The sequence below is a fragment of the Trachurus trachurus genome, assembly GCF_905171665.1.
Source record: "Trachurus trachurus genome assembly, chromosome: 2".
Taxonomy (NCBI): Eukaryota; Metazoa; Chordata; class Actinopteri; order Carangiformes; family Carangidae; genus Trachurus; species Trachurus trachurus.
Genome location: NC_139914.1, coordinates 1,522,501 through 1,540,759, shown reverse-complemented (window position 1 = coordinate 1,540,759; position 18,259 = coordinate 1,522,501). Strand labels below are relative to the sequence as shown.

General features: G+C 43.6%; 1 protein-coding gene across 1 annotated transcript; it reads right to left on the bottom strand.

Moving 5' to 3' along the window:
* Positions 1-2,571: 2,571 nt before the first annotated feature.
* On the bottom strand, positions 2,572-12,168 carry LOC310996224 (uncharacterized protein). Its single transcript, XM_083985607.1, has 6 exons — positions 11,592-12,168; positions 9,713-9,954; positions 6,917-6,970; positions 6,002-6,082; positions 4,229-4,324; positions 2,572-3,234 (listed from the first exon to the last, which is right to left on the bottom strand). The coding sequence occupies exons 2-5, from the start codon at positions 9,942-9,944 to the stop codon at positions 4,260-4,262; spliced, it is 432 nt and encodes a 143-aa protein (XP_083841733.1). The 5' UTR covers positions 9,945-9,954; positions 11,592-12,168; the 3' UTR covers positions 2,572-3,234; positions 4,229-4,259.
* Between the last annotated feature and the right edge of the window lie 6,091 nt (positions 12,169-18,259).

Below are 18,259 nucleotides of genomic sequence, written 5' to 3'. Positions count from 1 at the left end.
GTTAATTAATCAATTACATGCCACAGATAACAAGTCATCTAGGTCAATAACGCTTCACATTGTGTGATTATAATATAATTATCAATATTACTAAACTATTCATCCGCAACTTATAATTATGAGTCAGCTATTCTTTCATTGATATTATTATTAGGATTATTATAATATTCATATAAATACAATTGATTCCTGGGTTTTCCCCACTGACACTGAAACTGTTGCTCTAAATACCAGTGAATTAAAACTGACACAACTTTAATTTGATCCTTTGTTTCGTCTCCTTCTTAAACTTGGGTTTTAAATAGACGCTCTGCCCTGTGTGCAGTCATGTGGACTGTGGGAAGTCAGGTTTTATTCCTCTGATTGTATCATGTGAACGCACACTGGATCGATTCCCAAACCTCCGCTGAACTCCGTCACACAGAGAAACATTCATCAGGAGCAGAGCAGCTGTTTGACGACACACATAATATCTAAAAATTAATATAAAATGTTTGGTTTTTTTTTACATTTTCTTCTTCTGGTTTGTATGATGAGTAACTACCGTGATTTTAATTTTTTCCATTACTCACAATGAGCTCATCCAGAACAGGTGAGGCTCTGCTGCTTCACAGGAAGTAGACTCCACCCCGACCGACTGTCACACAGGAACCAGTGGCGGGATCTGAAAGATACGACAACTTTCTGTTAACTTTGTTCTTTAGTTTCAAGTTTAATTTCACTTTTTTTTTTCCATGTTTGTTTGTTTTTTTCCTATATTGCAAAAATTCTGAAGGGAAGCTTATAATTTAATGAATTTTCTATTTAGGACAGACATAAATATATAGCCTATAAGTGTCATGTTTCTGCCTTGTTGACAGTGTTTTTAACAGATTTCAGTGAAGTGAAGCTGCAGCAGTCTGACTCTGAACACACCTGGCTCAGTGTGTTGTCTCTGCTCTGACTCCTGAAGCAAATAAAAAAAGCCACAGATGAGTGTGTGTGTGTGTGAGTGTGTGTATGTGCATGGTGTGTGTGTGTGTGTGTGTGTGTTCAGCACAGACAACACAGCAGCTACAAATAGGCCTCCTGTTGTTGTGTGTGTTTGTAACATGATGAACATCGGCTGCTGCCAAAACTGTAGCCGAGCTGGTCCGACTGCAAACACACACATACACACACACACACACACCATGCACGCACACACACACACACACATTCATACCACGCACACACACATACACACCTTTGACAGTTTGCTTAATTACTATTAAAAGACTGTAGATGTGTATGTATATAGATCATCATTACCAGTATTATCATTAGGCCTATTGCTGTTGAAAGGAGCCGTTACCGTGGCAACGCTACCACAGATCAATCAGGAACTAAAATACAGATAAATAAATCAATAAGACATTGAGGCTACTGCAGAGTTTCAAAGTGTCATCGTCGTCGTCGTGTTGAGGGAGAAGCTCGGAGGAAATATTCACTTTAAACACGACACCGTTCAGCAGCAGCAGCCAAAGTCAACACAGCAGCTATGTGGTTCACCCTGTCAGAGGCTGCAGACGCCGACACTGGCGTTGGCGTGGCGACTCCGGCTCTGATCAGGACCGGTGAGGTGGGGGGGGGGGGGGGGGGGGGTTCACCCAGACAGACGTTAAACTGCAGGATGAGGTGAGGTGTTCCCTCAAGTTCAGGGTCAGTAAAAAGAAGCTGAAATCCTGCACAAAGACCAACTTTTAAAGGGATAGTTAAACATTTTGGCAAATTGGACCATTGCCATTACCCCTATAGTCATAATAGAGCAGTAGGTTCGTTAGCTTTAATTGTCGGTGCAAGCTATTTTTAGAACGGCGGAGCAGAGCCGTGAGCTGCTCAGAGCTACGCTACGGAGACTCATGGGAGGGAAATACAGAAACTGCTTGATGAAAAACTGTCCCTGAAGGCAACGCGCATCAGCGGTTTTGCATGAATTTCCCTCTAAAACAACTCTGTCTGGTAACGTTGTGTTATTATCTCATAGCGTGGTGAATGTGCAGGTCACAACTTGTCCACCAGAGCGTTGTGGAGTTGTTGGATTGTGTATTTGATGAGTTTGATGAGGGAAACCAAGAAATCCCATGAGCCTCCGTAACGTAGCTCTGAGCAGCTCACGGCTCTGCTCCGCCGTTCTAAAAATAGCTTGCACCGACAATTAAAAACTATAGGGATTATGGCAATGGGCCAATTTGCCAAAATGTTGAACTATCCCTTGAAGAGTCTCCAAAGGAAGAAGGAGAAGTGATGTATATCAAACGTGCATCTTTATTCCTCCTTCAGTATGTACATATTGCACACAGAGCTGCAGAAGCTCTGTTCCTCACACGTGTCGGCAGCTTCAATATAAATACACTGGAATATTATTATTAATATTAATATTATTATCATTATAACTATGCATAATATAACATATAAGACATTCAGCATGTTGGACGATTGTTGCCTCAGGCTGAGAGAACATCTCAGTGTCCGTGTCCTTCGTCCTCCTGCAGCTTCTAGTAGAAGGTTAAATATAATTCCGTCCGTCGTCCAAAAATAATATAACACGGGAAAAAACACTGTTGTTCTGCCGGAGCAGGAAGAAGACGTCCGTTCACGAGAGCAAAAGTTTCTAAGGGCGAATAAATCTCTTGTCCATCAGAAACCAGGAGAAGCATCGAGGTCCAGAGGAACAGAAATCCACCGTTTGAGTAGTAGAGTCTGGTCGGATGGAGAGAATAGAGAAGAGTAAAGTAAAACCAGTGGTCGGGGAGGTCAAACTTGTTTCTGCTGAAAACAAGTGAACAAAAAAAACAAAATCAGGTGCTGCAGGTTTGAAGTTTTTGTGAAGATGAGTCAAAGAGCAGCTGAAGAAGACCTGAGTCATGTGTCAGTGTTCGACTGAGGCTCCGCCCCCTTCAGCCTCTCTACACCGTCAAACCAGCTGGAGGCTTTTATTGTGAAAGGGCGAGGCGACTTCCTCCTCTAACCTTCCTCAGGGTCGTCGTCATGGTGTCAGTTCACTAACGACACGTTGAGTTCAAACGGAGCCGAGGGAGGAAAGAAGCAGAAACCACCGGCCCAGCTCATTGGCTGCAGGACGATGATGACCTCACAGGAGAGTTTCTATTGGCTGGTAAACCTCCACCGACTTCCTGGTCGGGATGCTCCGCCGCCGCCGCTACCGCCACTCTGCTCCTCGTTGTCACGGCAACACAACGCGTCTGTCAGAGGCTGTAAACAAAGACAATGGAGAAGGTGATGCTCCAGAAACACAGGGAACTACATTTCCCATGATGCAACTTTTCAATTAAATTGAGTTTTCGCCGGTAACACTTTACAATAAGGTACAATAAGGTAGTTACTGGGGAACTAATGAGTAGTTACTGAGGAACTAATGAGGAACTAATGAGTAGTTACTGAGGAACTAATGAGGAACTAATGAGTAGTTACTGAGGAACTAATGAGTAGTTACTGAGGAACTAATGAGTAGTTACTGAGGAACTAATAAGTAGTTACTGAGGAACTAATAAGACACTAATGAGTAGTTACTGAGGAACTAATGAGGAACTAATGAGTAGTTACTGAGGAACTAATAAGACACTAATGAGTAGTTACTCATTTTGATGTCTCACTTTACTTTAGGGTACAAAAAAAGTAACTAATGATTAAGTAATAGTTAGTTCCTCAGTAATTTGATTAGGAGTTACTGAAGAACTGACCATTAACTAATAGTTAGTTCCTCATTAGTTCCTCCGTAACTACTCATTAGTTCCTCAGGTTCTCCTGGTCCTCCTCTCCTCTCGTCGTTTGGTTCAGATCAACTCTTTTCTTTCTCTCTGGACTTTAACTTTGGTTCAACAGTCGTCACATTGTTCTGCTGCTTGTTCTGCTCTGCTCCGCCGCCGGCGCCGCCCGCTGCCCGCCGCCCTCACACTGACGTTCTCACTGTTTTAGGAACAAACTTTACACTCGTTTGGAAAACAAAGCACAAAAAACATTTGACTTTTTTATTTCTCATTTCATAATTTTTTTTATTTGGAATCAAAGCCGTTCCTTTAGGGGAAGAACAAACGTTAATACGCTTCTTTATTCTGGTATCAACGCTGCGATCAGGTGAACGCTGCTTCTGCCTGTCCTCACCTTCCACCGCGTTGTGTTGTGTTGTGTTGTGTTGTGTTGTGTTGTGTTGTGTTGTGTTGTGTTGTGTTGTGTTGTGTTGTCTTACCGTGTGTGGCTGTGCCGGTGTGTGTGTGTGTTTATCTCTCGGTGCAGCGAGGGCTGTTGGCCAGTTGGATCAGCAGACGAGCACATCTTTTATAATCTGCACAGAACAACAGAGAGTCGAGTCACGAGCTGCAGCGGCGGCAGCGTCACAAGGTTCAGGTGCTTCATCGTCACACTCTTTACAAAAACCACAAAAAGTGTCAAAAAGACAAAATAATAAAGAGATCGGGCATCGTGTGTTCAACTAAAATCTGCAAAGTGAGTTTGTTTTAATAAACCTGGTTCGTTTAAAGCAGATATCAGCTTCACGGCCGTTTCGGCTAATGCTGCGTTCAAGGCAGGCTTTTGAAACCGTAAGTTACAGCTTCAAGTCACAACTACGACTTGGTAGCGTTCCAGGTAACCCGTAGCTCGTGTTTTTACCATCCTGTTGTCTGTGAAAGTTCCCTATAACGGCCACTCGTAACTTCCGACCCGTGAACTCGTACCAGATCGAACTGGTATGACTTCACAGGAAGGAAAAACACAAAGTACGAGTTTCTTTGAACGCACCATGAGTTAGCAGCCCCCGCCCTTGTCAGGCATCAATTGGTCCTCGTGCTACGTCACCACATTCACGCGCATCCCTTGGCTGCACACACAGCCCTTCATGCCGTTCTCTCTCCTCATTGGATAACACTTGTATCCCACAAGGAAAATTTTCTCCTCGGGTTACAGCAGAGCAGAGTGACGGAGAGACTCGTGTTTAGGCTGAAATACTTCATGTAAGTGATTGCTGACGGAAAATAGGACTATTTAGGACTTATATTAACAAAAACATTCCACTGATATCTGCTTTAACGTGACAACGACCAACATGCAACATGGAGTTTTACATTAATTTCCTTAAAGGAATAATTTAACTATTAGTTTAATAGTCCAACAACGAAATCTTTATATGAGAGTCAATAGCGGCCGACACAAAAACGTCCATAAAACTACACAAAAACTATTTAATCTTCCTCATCCGCTGCAATCCAGTCCAGAGTTCACTGGAAACTACGTCATTTAGGAGGTTTTTACAGCCTAAACAGTCCTGTATTGCACCAGGTAAATTCAATCCAGGACTGTTCAGGCTGTAAAAATGTCCTAAATTACGTTGTTTCCAGTAAACTCTGGACTACATCCCTTCAGAACACATGGATTGCAGCGGACGAGCAGTGTGGAGGAATATTAAATGGTTTTTGTGTAGTTTTATGGACGATTTTGTGTCGGAATTCCATTTTTTGGTGAACTATTCCTTTAATTGTTTGACTTTTTTGAGCCTCCACAGCGCCTGTAGCTTTTAATAATTTGAAAAACGAGCTGCTACATTCACAACAATGTTAACTGAAGAAAATGCCTGCACGAATCAACAGGCCACAACACACACACACAGTTACAGTGTTATCAGTGTAATCGTGTCAGAACAGCAGCAGCTCTCATCTTAAATCATGCATACATCTCAGTGTTTATCTTGGAGAGAGTGTGTGTGAACAAAAATGTGTCTGTGTGTCTGCGTGTGCGTGTGCATGTGTGTGTCTGTGTGTGTGTGTGTGTATGCGTGTGTGTGTGTTGAAACAAGTCTTATCCTGTTTTCAATCTCAAACAAACTCCTGCAGCGACATGACACAGTAAAACCGAGGGGGAATCGAACCAGCGACTGATGTCTGTCTGTGTGTGTGTGTGTGTGTGTGTGTGTGTGTGTGTGTGTGTGTGTGTGTGTGTGTGTGTGTGTGTGTGTGTGTGTACTCACAGGCGGGCACGGTGCAGTCCCTGGTGTTGTGGTAGAGTCTGTTGAAATGTTTCCTGCACTTGGGGTTGAAGTAGAGCGGACCTGAGGACGGAGCGGACACACACTCTGAGAACTGGGCTCTGATTGGACGGAGGACGCTCGTTAGCAGCAGCAGCTGTGACACACACACACCTTGTCACAGGTGTTAATTAATTCAACCTCACACACACACACACACAGACACACACACATATATACTATACACGTAAAGGTCAGTAGGGATCATCCTCCGATCTCTCCCTGCTGCTCGTGGTTACAAAATAAAGTCACAGCTCTGTTTGTTTTATTTTGAAAATATGGTTTTAAAGGGATAGTTCAACATTTTGGCAAATTGGCCCATTGCCATAATCCCTATAGTCATAATAGCAGTAGGTTCGTTACCTTTAACTGTCGGTGCAACCTATTTTTAGAACGGCGGAGCAGAGCCGTGAGCTGCTCAGAGCTACGCTACGGAGGCTCATTATGGGATTTCTTGGTTTCCCTCATCAAACTCATCAAATACACAATCCAACAACTCCACAACGCTCTGGTGGACAAGTTGTGACCTGCACATTCACCACGCTATGAGATAATAACACAACGTTACCAGACAGAGTTGTTTTAGAGGGAAATTCATGAAAAACCACTGATGCACGTTGCCTTAAGGGACAGTTTTTCATCAAGCAATCTGCCAAAATGTTGAACTAACTGACTAACTAACTTTAAGTGGATTTTTATGGACTTTTATTCTGAAGGGACGTCACAGATAATGGTATTTTCAGGAAGCAGACGTCTACGTAAAAGTTTACTCTTCCTCCTCCTCCTGCTGCTTCGCTCTGAGACAGGTGTGTGTGTGTGCGTGTGTGTGTGTGTGTGTGTGTGTGTGTGTGTGCTCACCTGTCAGGTGTCTGATGAACTTCTCCTTGTGTTTTGGATCTCTGGGGTGACCCTCTGAAAGACAAACAACACACACACACACACACATCAGATCATATCTAACTGTGTGTTCGCTGCTCTTTTTTTTTTTTTTACCAGTCTGACTTTTATTCTGAAGGGACACGAACTGAATCTGTGTTTTCTGAGTCGTGCCTTTCAGAATAAAAGCAGATTTTGACCCTTGTTGGTCAGATCAGTGATGAGACTCAGACCCTGAAGCTGTTCCCGCCTCAACAACCGTCAGTAAATCAACGCCTGTCGTTCACGCCGCCGCCGGCCGTGTGAGAGCTTCACGGTCCGGAGGTTTTACGGACGTCAGAGAGAGAAGACGTGAAGACGTTGATGTAGAAACTCCTGAGGGCCCAACTTGTGACATGAACATGAACACATCATCATGTCATCAAAGAGTCGTTGTCTGGGAGACTCTTCTGTTCAGGACGTTAAACGTGTCGTCAGAGCAGCGAGGTCACAGTGACGCTCAACGCCATGACATCATCACATGACCACATAGATATACACGACGTGTAGCCTATATCTATGACATGACCACATAGATATATATACACATCTATGACACGACCATCAGAGGGTTCAGGTCTGGAGGCTGGTTCTGTTCAGAGAGTCGACCTACATCCAGACTAACTAATAAGGAACTAATGAGTAGTTACTGAGTAACTACTCATTAGTTCCTCAATAGTTCCTCAGTAACTACTCATTAGTTCCCCAGTAACTACTCATTAGTTCCTCAGTAACTACTCATTAGTTCCTCAATAGTTCCTCAGTAACTACTCATTAGTTCCCCAGTAACTACTCATCAGTTCCTCAGTAACTACTCTAATTTTCTGGACCTCATTGTAACGTGTCACCAGGACTCGTGGTCCCGGGTTCAGCACCACGGACAGCGGTCCCTCCTACGGTGGCCCCTAGGGGTCAACTTGAGTAAAAACACTTTGCAACGACACAACAGGAAGTGTTTCTGGAGGACGCAATAAAGTGACGGACCAGATGAAAACTTCTTGACTTTAGAAGTTTTGCAGAAACACGACGACGAACAGAACAAAGTCTAAAACTCTGTCAGCGTGAGGTTTGATTCTTTCTAAACAGGAGCAGCAGCCGTAAACACGATGATGAAGCCGCGGTGAAGTTTCAATCAGTGATAAGATATTTTTCCCATGAGTCAAGTTTCCACTGTTTGAATGAAAAAAAAAAGTGTGGAGAGGTCTCAATTTTGTGGGGATAACAGGGGACAGAGGAGGAGGAGGAGGATGAAGAGCAGGAGGAGACCGGTCACTAATGGAGCAGCTGTGAACGCACCGATGAGTTAAAGTGGAGCTTCGTCCAAACAACAAAGAGTTTCCTGAAGTGGAGCAGCGTTGCCTCAGTTCGGAGGCATCTCCCTCATTCCAGTGTTTGTGTTATGGTTTTACATAACGGATGCTTTATTTACCCAAAGGAGAAACACACAGGCTGCATGTTGAGACTGAAAACTGACACCGGTTCCGTGAAATGCTCCTTTACAAGCTCTGGTTTTCTCCTTTCGACTTCACTTCACTGATTAAAAACATAAATAAATATGAACAAGGAGGAGGAAACTGATCTGAGGTCATTCCTGCAGTAGCATGAAAGAGTTTCTTTAAAAGGCCTGACGTTAAACAGGAAGTATTTTATCCAATATCAGTTTTGTTTTTTGTTTTTGACAATTTTAAAGTGAAAAGGGGAAAGCACCGTCCTGCAGAAGAACGCGATGTTGGAAATAAACACATTATAGCTACAGAAATACAACTCTAACGAGCCAGTTGGTTCTAGTTTTGTCAATAAAGTTGATAGATCAATCATTCATCAAGTTACACTAGGTCTAATTCATTCATCCATTCATTCATTCATTCATTCATTCATTCATTCATTCATTCATTCATTCATTCATTCATTCATCAGCTGGTCCTGGGTCAGTAACCACAGACCACACTGTGATAGATATTATCACACTTCATCATTACAATGTGTTATCAGAGCGCTGCAGGATCAATACTCTCAGTATCAGGATCAATACTGCAGTATCAGTATCAATACTGCAGTATCAGTATCAATACTGCAGTATCAGGATCAATACTGCAGTATCAGGATCAGTGGTGTAGTCTATGTGATACTTTTTCAGAAATGTTATCAATTTTGAAATTATTGTTTGACTTTTTTATTTTATTTTTTTATTTTTTTAGAAATTTTACCACTTTTCCAAGAATTTTTTTGAGAAATTTTACAAGTTTCTTCTCAATTTTTCTTTTTTTCCAAGAAATTTGACCCCTTTTTGTATTATTGTTTGCCCCTCTATTGAGAGAGAAATTTTGCCACATTTTTCTATTATTTTTTGAGAAATTTTACCACATTTTCTAGAATTCTTTTGAGAATTTTTTTTTTTTTTACTATTTTTTTTCTTTTTAGAAATGTTACCACTTTTTACCAACTTTTTGGGGAGAAATTGTACCACTTTTTTCCAGAAATTTCTCCATAATCTTTCAAAAATGTACGCCTAATTTAAACGTACATTGATTGTTTGTGTATTTCTGGTGTTTGCCACAAAATGTTGTCCAGTGGGGGTCTGTGGTCTAATTTGTGTCAATTTTGGGTCCTTAATGTAAAAAAGTTTGAGAACCACCAGTGAACGGTTTACCACCTAAAAAGCAGTTTACCCACTAGTACAAAACATTAGACTACATGCTATGGTAGTATCGGTATGGTGGTACTGATCGTGGTACTGACCCAGTCCGTGGTGCGAGCGGCCGACCCTCACGCCGCCCAGTCCCGCCGCCGCCGGCTCCGTCCTGCTGCGGTGGTGGCGGCCGCTCAGCTCCATCGCGCCGCCGCGGCCGTCGTCCAGACGACCGTCGGCCCGCGGCCCGGAGCCTCGGAGCAGCGCGGCCGCGGTGCAGCGCCCGGCGGCCAGGAGCAGCAGCAGCAGCGCGGAGAGGACCGGGAGCCGCGGGAGCAGCATCACGGCCGACCTGAGGGGAGACACACACACACAGACAAACAACTTTTTAAAATTGTAGTGCGTAACTTTTGTCGATCCTTAGAGAAACACTGTAATTACAAAGGTTTCAGGTTTATTTAGGCTATTTAGCACACATTTATATTCAATGGTACAAGGACAAGGAGTGTCACAAATTTCTATGGCTAACATATAAACATAGAGAGAGAGAAAAAAGGAGATAAAGTGCATACATAATCAACATTATATGAGCAAAATGAGCAAAAAGAGCAAAAATGGAGAGATAAAGAACAAAGTGATAAGTAACAAATAGAGACAATAGAAATAAGGTACAAAAAACTTATAGATTGAAATCATATAAAGACAGAGTGAGGATGTGGGATATGGAGAGAGTGGGAAATTCAAGAATATAAGATAAGTATTTTTAGCTGCTTTTTAAAGAGCGAATAGGAAGATATGGATCTCAGCGAAGGAGGTAGTCCATTCTAAAACATATAGGACATATTAAACTGATGCGGTGATGCGCGGGAAAAGGTTAAAAATAGAGTGAGATTATTACTGTGTCTAGTACGGTGAGAATGTTGCACTTTTCCGTTGCAGTATATTTAAAACCAAAAAAAATTAAAAAGCAGATGATGTGTTTACAGTAAATGCATTGTCTGTTGGTTTATTTTGTTACTTTTAGTCTATTACTATATCAATTTGAAGATTAAATGTAAATCAACCCCAGGCTGCACTTTTAGCTGAATTTGGTGCCATTTCAGAATAAAAACCGTCGATGGGTAAAAACCTGCCAGGATATGATGATTCATGACAGCGTAAAAAAATGAAATAGTATTATTGGCAGTAATAGAGCTAGGGCACCAGAATAAAGACTTAGCTTAGGGCCCCATGGAGGCTTGGGCCGGCCCTGCAGACAGCATCACCCGGAGCTACAGTAGACTTACTCTTGATTGTTCTTATAGATCTAGTGTTGACCGAATGCATTCTGCTGAAGGTTATCCAGCAGTTTATTGTTATTTATTTGAAACATTATTCACAGCAAGTATCCTACAGCTCTTTCTAATCAGATTGGTTCTAATGCTGATGTTCACCACCACAGTACCAGAGCTTCAACTCAAGGTCTACTCGCAATACCACGACCAAGAACTAATTCAATGAAAAGCACTGTTGCCATTAGTTATGACACTCTTCCTTTAAATATTAGGACTATTCCAAGTAAAAAAGCATTTAAGAAACATGTAAAGTCACTTTTCAGACTGAAGAGTTAGTCTTTTATGTTGTCATTTGGAGAATTTTCTTTTTCTTTCCTTTTTTCCTTTCTTTTTATTGTAACTGGATCTGTGTATTGTTGTTTTATTTTGAACTTTTTGAAAAGGACCCAGACAGCCTGTTTGTGTGTCGGTTACTGGGAATCCTCAATAAACAACAGACACATGGTCTCGAGTCTTCACCAACATCTGTCTGCAGCTGCACCATGAACACGCTTTCATCCAGACACGTGCGCAACAAGTTGTTCTGACTGTAACGCGCAGCCGGAGCCTAATAAATAAAAACGCACATGCACGCCCCACACGCGCACGTCAGGCTACAGGTGAGTAGTTGATGTGATTGAACCGGAAACAGGTTCAGGGCTCGCGCTGGACTCACCTGTCTCTCTGCGGATCCTCCTCTGTCCCCGCTGCGCGCGCCTCCGCTCCCCGGCGCACCGCGCGCTGGTCCCGGCTGTCGGAGCTCTGCGGTGTGTGTGTCTGTGTGTGTGTGTAGTTGTAGTAGTAGTTGTTGCAGTTGTGTGTTGTAAAAAAACAAAATAAAACTAAACTAAACTAAAAACTATCCCGGGTTACTCTCGTGCCAAGCGCCGGATCCCGGTGGCATCTTAGACCGGTTCAGGTGTCCGGAGGAGCGCGTGGAGCCGGGGAAGCACCTTCACCTTCATCTTCATCATCATCATCCTCCTCTTCCTCCTCCTCACCATCATCATCATCACCATCCTGGTCGCCAGCAGCCGGTCCTCGCTGCGCTGCGCCGGCTCATGGCTCAGTGCGGACCGACGGGAAGACAGCCAGCGGAGCCGGGATGAGTCCAGTTCCAGTTTAACCCGGGTTAGAAAAGGAGAGAGGGAGAGACAGCGAGTTAAGTCCGTAACGGGTTCGAGTCCTGGTCCTGGTCCTGGTCCACGTCACTGCGCTGGTCCTGCTGCTGCTGCGTCCTGAGTGGAAGTGGAAGTAATCCTCCGTCCCTTCATCTCTGCTCCAACTGAGCCAGACTACGGAAATACACGAGGAGGAGGAGGAGGAGGAGGAGGAGGCGCGTGCACGCGGACAGCTGTCGCGCACGCTCAGACATTAAAATGATAGTTGTAGCCGCTGCAGCCTGTTGCTGCTGCAGCGGCGCACCACTCCCTCTTAGTGGATGGAGGAGAAACGTCTTCTCATCCCTTCACTCTCTCATCTCCAGGAGGATCTGGAGGAAGTTCTGACCCCTCTGAGACCCCGTAGTGACCCCGTAGAGACCCCACGGCCACAGGAGGAGAACAGGAGTCCTTTAATGGGATAGTTCACCCAAAATTCAAATTTCACTCATTATCTACTCACCCTCATGTGGACTAAGGGCTGGGAGAAGTTTCAGAGTCCTCCATGGCTTCTCAGCAGTATTTGTCCATATAACGGTTGTGAATGGATACCACTTTTCTTCGTCCAAAAAGACACACCAAAAAACATCCAAATACCTCCATACTGCTCGTCTGTAATGTCCCTCTTGTATTGAAGCCCTGACATGAGAAATTGTTCCAAAAAAATTAAATAAGTCTATATTTTAAGCTTGTTTGTAGCGGAAGCTCCCAGTGTCTCAGTTCACTGCTCTTCCTGCAAGATTTGCACTGACCGGCGGAACAATTTCTCATGTCGGGGCTTCAATACAAGAGGGACTTTACAGACGAGCACTATGGTATTTGGATGTTTTTTGGTGTGTCTTTTTGGACGAAGAAAAGTGGTATCCATTCACAACCATTATATGGACAAATACTGCTGCATGGACCCCCCCCCCCCCCCCCCCCCCCCCCCCCCGTAACTCAGAGAAGGCACGGAGGACTCTGAAACTTCTCCCAGCCCTTAGTCCACATGAGGGTGAGTAGATAATGAGTGAAATTTGAATTTTGGGTGAACTATCCCTTTAAAGAAGCTCTCCAGTTCTTCTAAGAGGAAGGATCCTGAACTGGGTAGAAGATACTCTAGAACAGGGCTTCCCAAACTTTGCAGCCTCCACAAATATGACCCCCACTCCCCCTGGAGGAGCTAACAGACGCATCCAAACACAAAGGAACAGAACAGCCTCACAACAAGGATGTGAGTAAATAGCATGATAAATAGAGCTGTTTACTCTAAGATAAAAGCAGAATACCTCAGTCCATCCATGTCATTTATGTGAACATTGTTGCTGTCATGTGCAAACTTTACTTTGACTCATCCATAAACTGCATAGTACTGAGTGAACATGTGAACATTGTTGCTATGCACATTTACATTTAGTGAAACACTTTGTTTTAACATGAATTCCTCCTAATGAGATGGTTTCATGCTGGAGACGGACACCTCCACGTTTAACACGACTAAACATGAGGAGCATGATGTATTTGCATGGGTTTGTTTTTCATTTTAACCACTACTTTTATCTTCTTCTTTTTTTTTTTTTTTTACAATTACAGCTAAAATGCAGTTGACCCCATTTGGTCCCATTTTTTGTTGACAACTTTTTTACTTAGGCTACCTTTTATCAAAATTCACTTGCATAAGTTATTTTTGGAACCTCGATTGTGTAAATGTATTTTCTTTGTCAAGTCTGTGGTGAATGTGCTGCACAGCGATGGATGATTGATGCCTGTTTCTGTGTGGACTGAAGCATAGACACTGAATGAAGCCTAACGTGTCGTGCTCGTGTAGTTTTCCCACTTTTTCAACACAGTAGAACGTGTGAGGAGAGATGACCGGACCCAGAGGTTCTGGAGAGTTTGGTTTGGGTTCCTGAGGTTCTTCTGTTCCCAACTGGACGAGTTGGGAAATGTTCTGGAAGTCGGAGGAGACGTTCCTTCCTCCAGATCTAAGGGACGTTTCAGATTCAGATGTTGGTGGATTCAAGTTTCCTGTTGTTCTTCTGGGTCAAGGAAGGAAGGACGAAGGGAAAGATGGGAGGAAAGAAGGAAGGAAGGGAAAAAGAAGGAATGGAAAAGGAAGGAAATAAAGAGGGAGGGAACAGATCAGGTCAATTGGGTCAAAAAGGAAGGAAGAATAAGGACGAAGGGAACGAAGAAAGGAAGGAAGGAGGAAAGAAAGATGGAGGGAGGGAGGGAGGGAAGGAAGGGAAAAAGGATTGTGGAAGGAAAGAAAGAAGGGAAAAGGAAGGAAAGAAGGAAGGATAGAGGAAGGGAACAGAAGGACGACAGGAGGAGGAGAACCTTTGAAGACGTTTTGGAGGTTCTTGAGGTCAAGATAACGACAAGATCACACAACACAACCACAGCAACAATAACTGAAAACACACACACACACACACACACACACACACACACACACACACACACACACACACACACACACACACACACACACACACACACACACACACACACACACACACCTTTTTGTGGATGTGAATGGCGGTCTGTTCTCTGGGTTCCACCCTTATTTGTTCATCTGCTCTATCAGATATCAAATCATTCAGCTGCTCTCTTTGTGTGTGTGTGTGTGTGTGTGTGTGTGTGTGTGTGTGTGTGTGTGTGTGTATAAACATATTTGTACGTTCAGTGTCAGGACGGAGATTTATCACAACCAGGATCATCAGGGACACGTCCAGGTCACAGGCAGGTAGGTATGTTTATATGTGTTAGAGCATATACATAAATGTACGTGTGTGTGTGTGTGTGTGTGTGTGTGTGTGTGTGTGTGTGTGTGTACCTGTATTAATCCAGGGTTTAGAGCAGCACCGTGGACGATTGATGTCCTACAGTATGTGTTTATCCACTGCAGCTCCTTCAGGTTTCTCACAGCCATTAACTCCTAACACGGATCCAGACCTGCTCCGACTACAACGACAACATTTACTACACGACTCGCTGCTCCGATCTGGACTTTCTCCAACAACCTCTTGAAACTCTTCCAGATCGCCGATTAAACGTCCTTAAGACACTTTAAACACTTTTTAACCTCAGAAGAGGAGGAAACAAGAACCTGGTGTTTAATAATAAGCTGCACGTTGTTCTGCTGCTCTCTGAAGAACTTCAACATCTCCACTAAACATCTACCTCAACAGATCACAAGAACCTTAAAGGGATAGTTCAACGTTTTGGCCCAAATTGGCCCATTGCCATAATCCAGAAATTCGACTGCTTGATGAAAAACTGTCCCTGAAGGCAACATGCATCAGCGGTTTTGCACGAATTTCCCTCTAAAACAACTCTGTCTGGTAACGTTGTGTTATTATCTCATAGCGTGGTGAATGTGCAGGTCACAACTTGTCCACCAGAGCGTTGTGGAGTTGTTGGATTGTGTATTTGATGAGTTTGATGAGGGAAACCAAGAAATCCCATGAGCCTCCGTAGCGTAGCTCTGAGCAGCTCACGGCTCTGCTCCGCCGTTCTAAAAACAGCTTGCACCGACAATTAAAGGTAACGAACCTACTGCTATGACTATAGGGATTATGGCAATGGGCCAATTTGCCAAAATATTGAACTATCCCTTTAATAAAGTGGTTAAAGTTAATTATCAGATCAGACCAATGAAGTTGTGCTGAAAAGAAAGATACCAAGCATCAGCAGGTTAAACATCTTTTCATGTTGTATATTCGAAGTGTTGTTGGTGGATGGATGTGGGTATTTCCTGGAGATCCATTAGATGTTGGAGAGCATGTGGAAATTTCTTCATCATCACTACTGAAACCTACTAATGATGATTATTGATCCTTATCGTTGTCATTATTATTACTACTAACGAGCGGGCCTGTCTAAACGCTGGAGGCACGGTGGTAAAAACTTGGCTGATTCTCCTCAGACTGTCTGAGCTTGTTCTTCAGCATTAATCTCTTTATACCTGCAAACCCCAAGATAAACAGCAGCTCAGGGTGATTATTGATCATCTGTGACTAAAAACAGCTGAGTCACACCTCTTCATATGTGCAGCTGTATCATGAGTCGGGGCAAAAAAAAAAAAAAACAGATCTGGAAATAAAAACTGAAAAAGGTTTCGTTTGTTGTTTATTTTCAAATCGGGTCAGCACCAAAAAACTGATGCTGTTTCTTGTTTGAGTCGGGCCGGAGGAAAGAGCTCGGAGAGGAAACCAGAGACAAACATCTCCGTCTCGTTAGCAACGCCGCCGCCGCCGCTCAGACATCCAATGAAAAACTAAACACACACTCAGTGAAAGCGTTCCGTTCTGCTAAGTTCACTTAGTGTTATCATTCCTCACACACACACACACATCTGCTGTCAGCAAACTGTTACCACGACGACAGGAAAGCACACAAACACACACATTTACACACATACACACACACCACATACAGTATGATTAGCAGCAAAGCCAAAAACAACACCAGGTGTGTGCAAAGTGTGAGATCTCACCTGTTCACACTGAACAAAACTAAGAATGTTTATTATAATCTAGAAAAATATTCAAAATGTAATGATGAACTTCTACTTTAATATAAAATCTGGTTGTAATCTCTCTGCACGGGACTGAAATTAATGATTGAAGCAGATTGATTTTATTTTGCAGAGCTGATTGATCGTTTTCCCTCTATTTATATACAAAGATGTGAAACTGTAAATGTGGTTACCTCACAGCTCCGACAGCTCGACTGCCGACAACAGATTTCTGAAAAAGAAAAAGGAACAAAAACAGAATAAGAACCAAAGAAAATGAGTAAAAACAATTGAGGAAAAAAAGGGAGAAAACCACTGATGTTTTTGGCTCAACGATGCCGTAATTGAAACCTCAGAGACTTCCTAATGACACAGAGGTCAAAGGTCACACAGCAGGTCATGGAAAACTATGTGTTTGTGGAGAGCGTGGAGATGTGTAAACCATTAGAGCTCTATAAATGTGTCTTAATGATTAACTCTGTGTGTGTGTGTGTGTGTGTGTGTGTGTGTGTGTGTGTGTGTGTGTGTGTGTGTGTGTGTGTGTGTGTGTGTGTGTGTGTGTGTGTGTGTGTGTGTGTGTGTGTGTGTTGTGTATCCAGATGGTTCCTCCGACTCGGATCGAGGCCTCGGCACCAAACCGAGCGCCCGGCAGCCACACGTGTCCTGGTTTCTGGTGGTTTTCTCCACCAGAAATAAAAAACGCCTCGTGTCTCACTGTCAGGCAAAAAAGCAGAATAATCACAATAACAACCACTTCATGTTCATGTTCAGTTTGTTCCTCAGGGCGGAGAGAGAGGGAGAGAGAGGGAGAGAAGACGCCCGGCTGCATCACACACCCACAATACACACATTTGTCTCGCTGCTTCCATCTGACTTCTTCACAGAGCTGCCGGCGGTCCGGGGAACACACTGTCCGTTTGTTCCTCAGGTCGGCGCATGCAGTGTAACAGGCGCTGTACGGAAGCTCAGCAGAGACAAAACTAGTGAGCAAACAACTGGAACCAATCTCATCTCAACCTCTTCCAAGAGTTCAAATGTCTTAAAGAAGAAACCTTTCAGAGAGATGCACGGGAGAATCTGAGAACCTCCAGCTGCTGAAATCTGCTTCATCTTCCTGTCATCTCATCAAGAACAGTTTTTTTTAATTTCATCTTATTGAGTTGTGGTGAGTTTGTTGGAGCACCTGCTGAAACTTGTGGAGAACCAATGAGAACTTCCTCCTGAAGAAGCTCTGGAACATCTGCAGAACCTTTAATTAAACAAAACAAAACAGAAAACACACAGGAATCTCCATCAGCAGCTTCTGGAGCCACAAGCAACACAACAGAGACAGTGAAGCAGTACAAGAGAGGAAGAGGAGGCAGCACCGGACTCACTCTGGGTGTTTGGATGAAGCTGCAGCACCACCCGGTGGCTGCAGAGGAGAAGTGCAGGAAGGACAAAGGGAAAGATGGGAGTAAAGGAAGGGAAAAAGGAAGGAAAGAAAGATGGAGGGAGGGTACAGAATACGTTCAAGGAAGGAAGAGGGGAAAGAAGGGAGGAAAGAAGGAAGGGAAAAGGGAAGGAAAGAAAGATGGAGGTATAGGGAACAGATCAGGTCAATTGGATCAAAAGAGGAAGGAAGAAGAAGTAAGGGCGAAGGGAAGGAAGGAAAGAAGGAAGGATGGAGGACGGAAACAGATT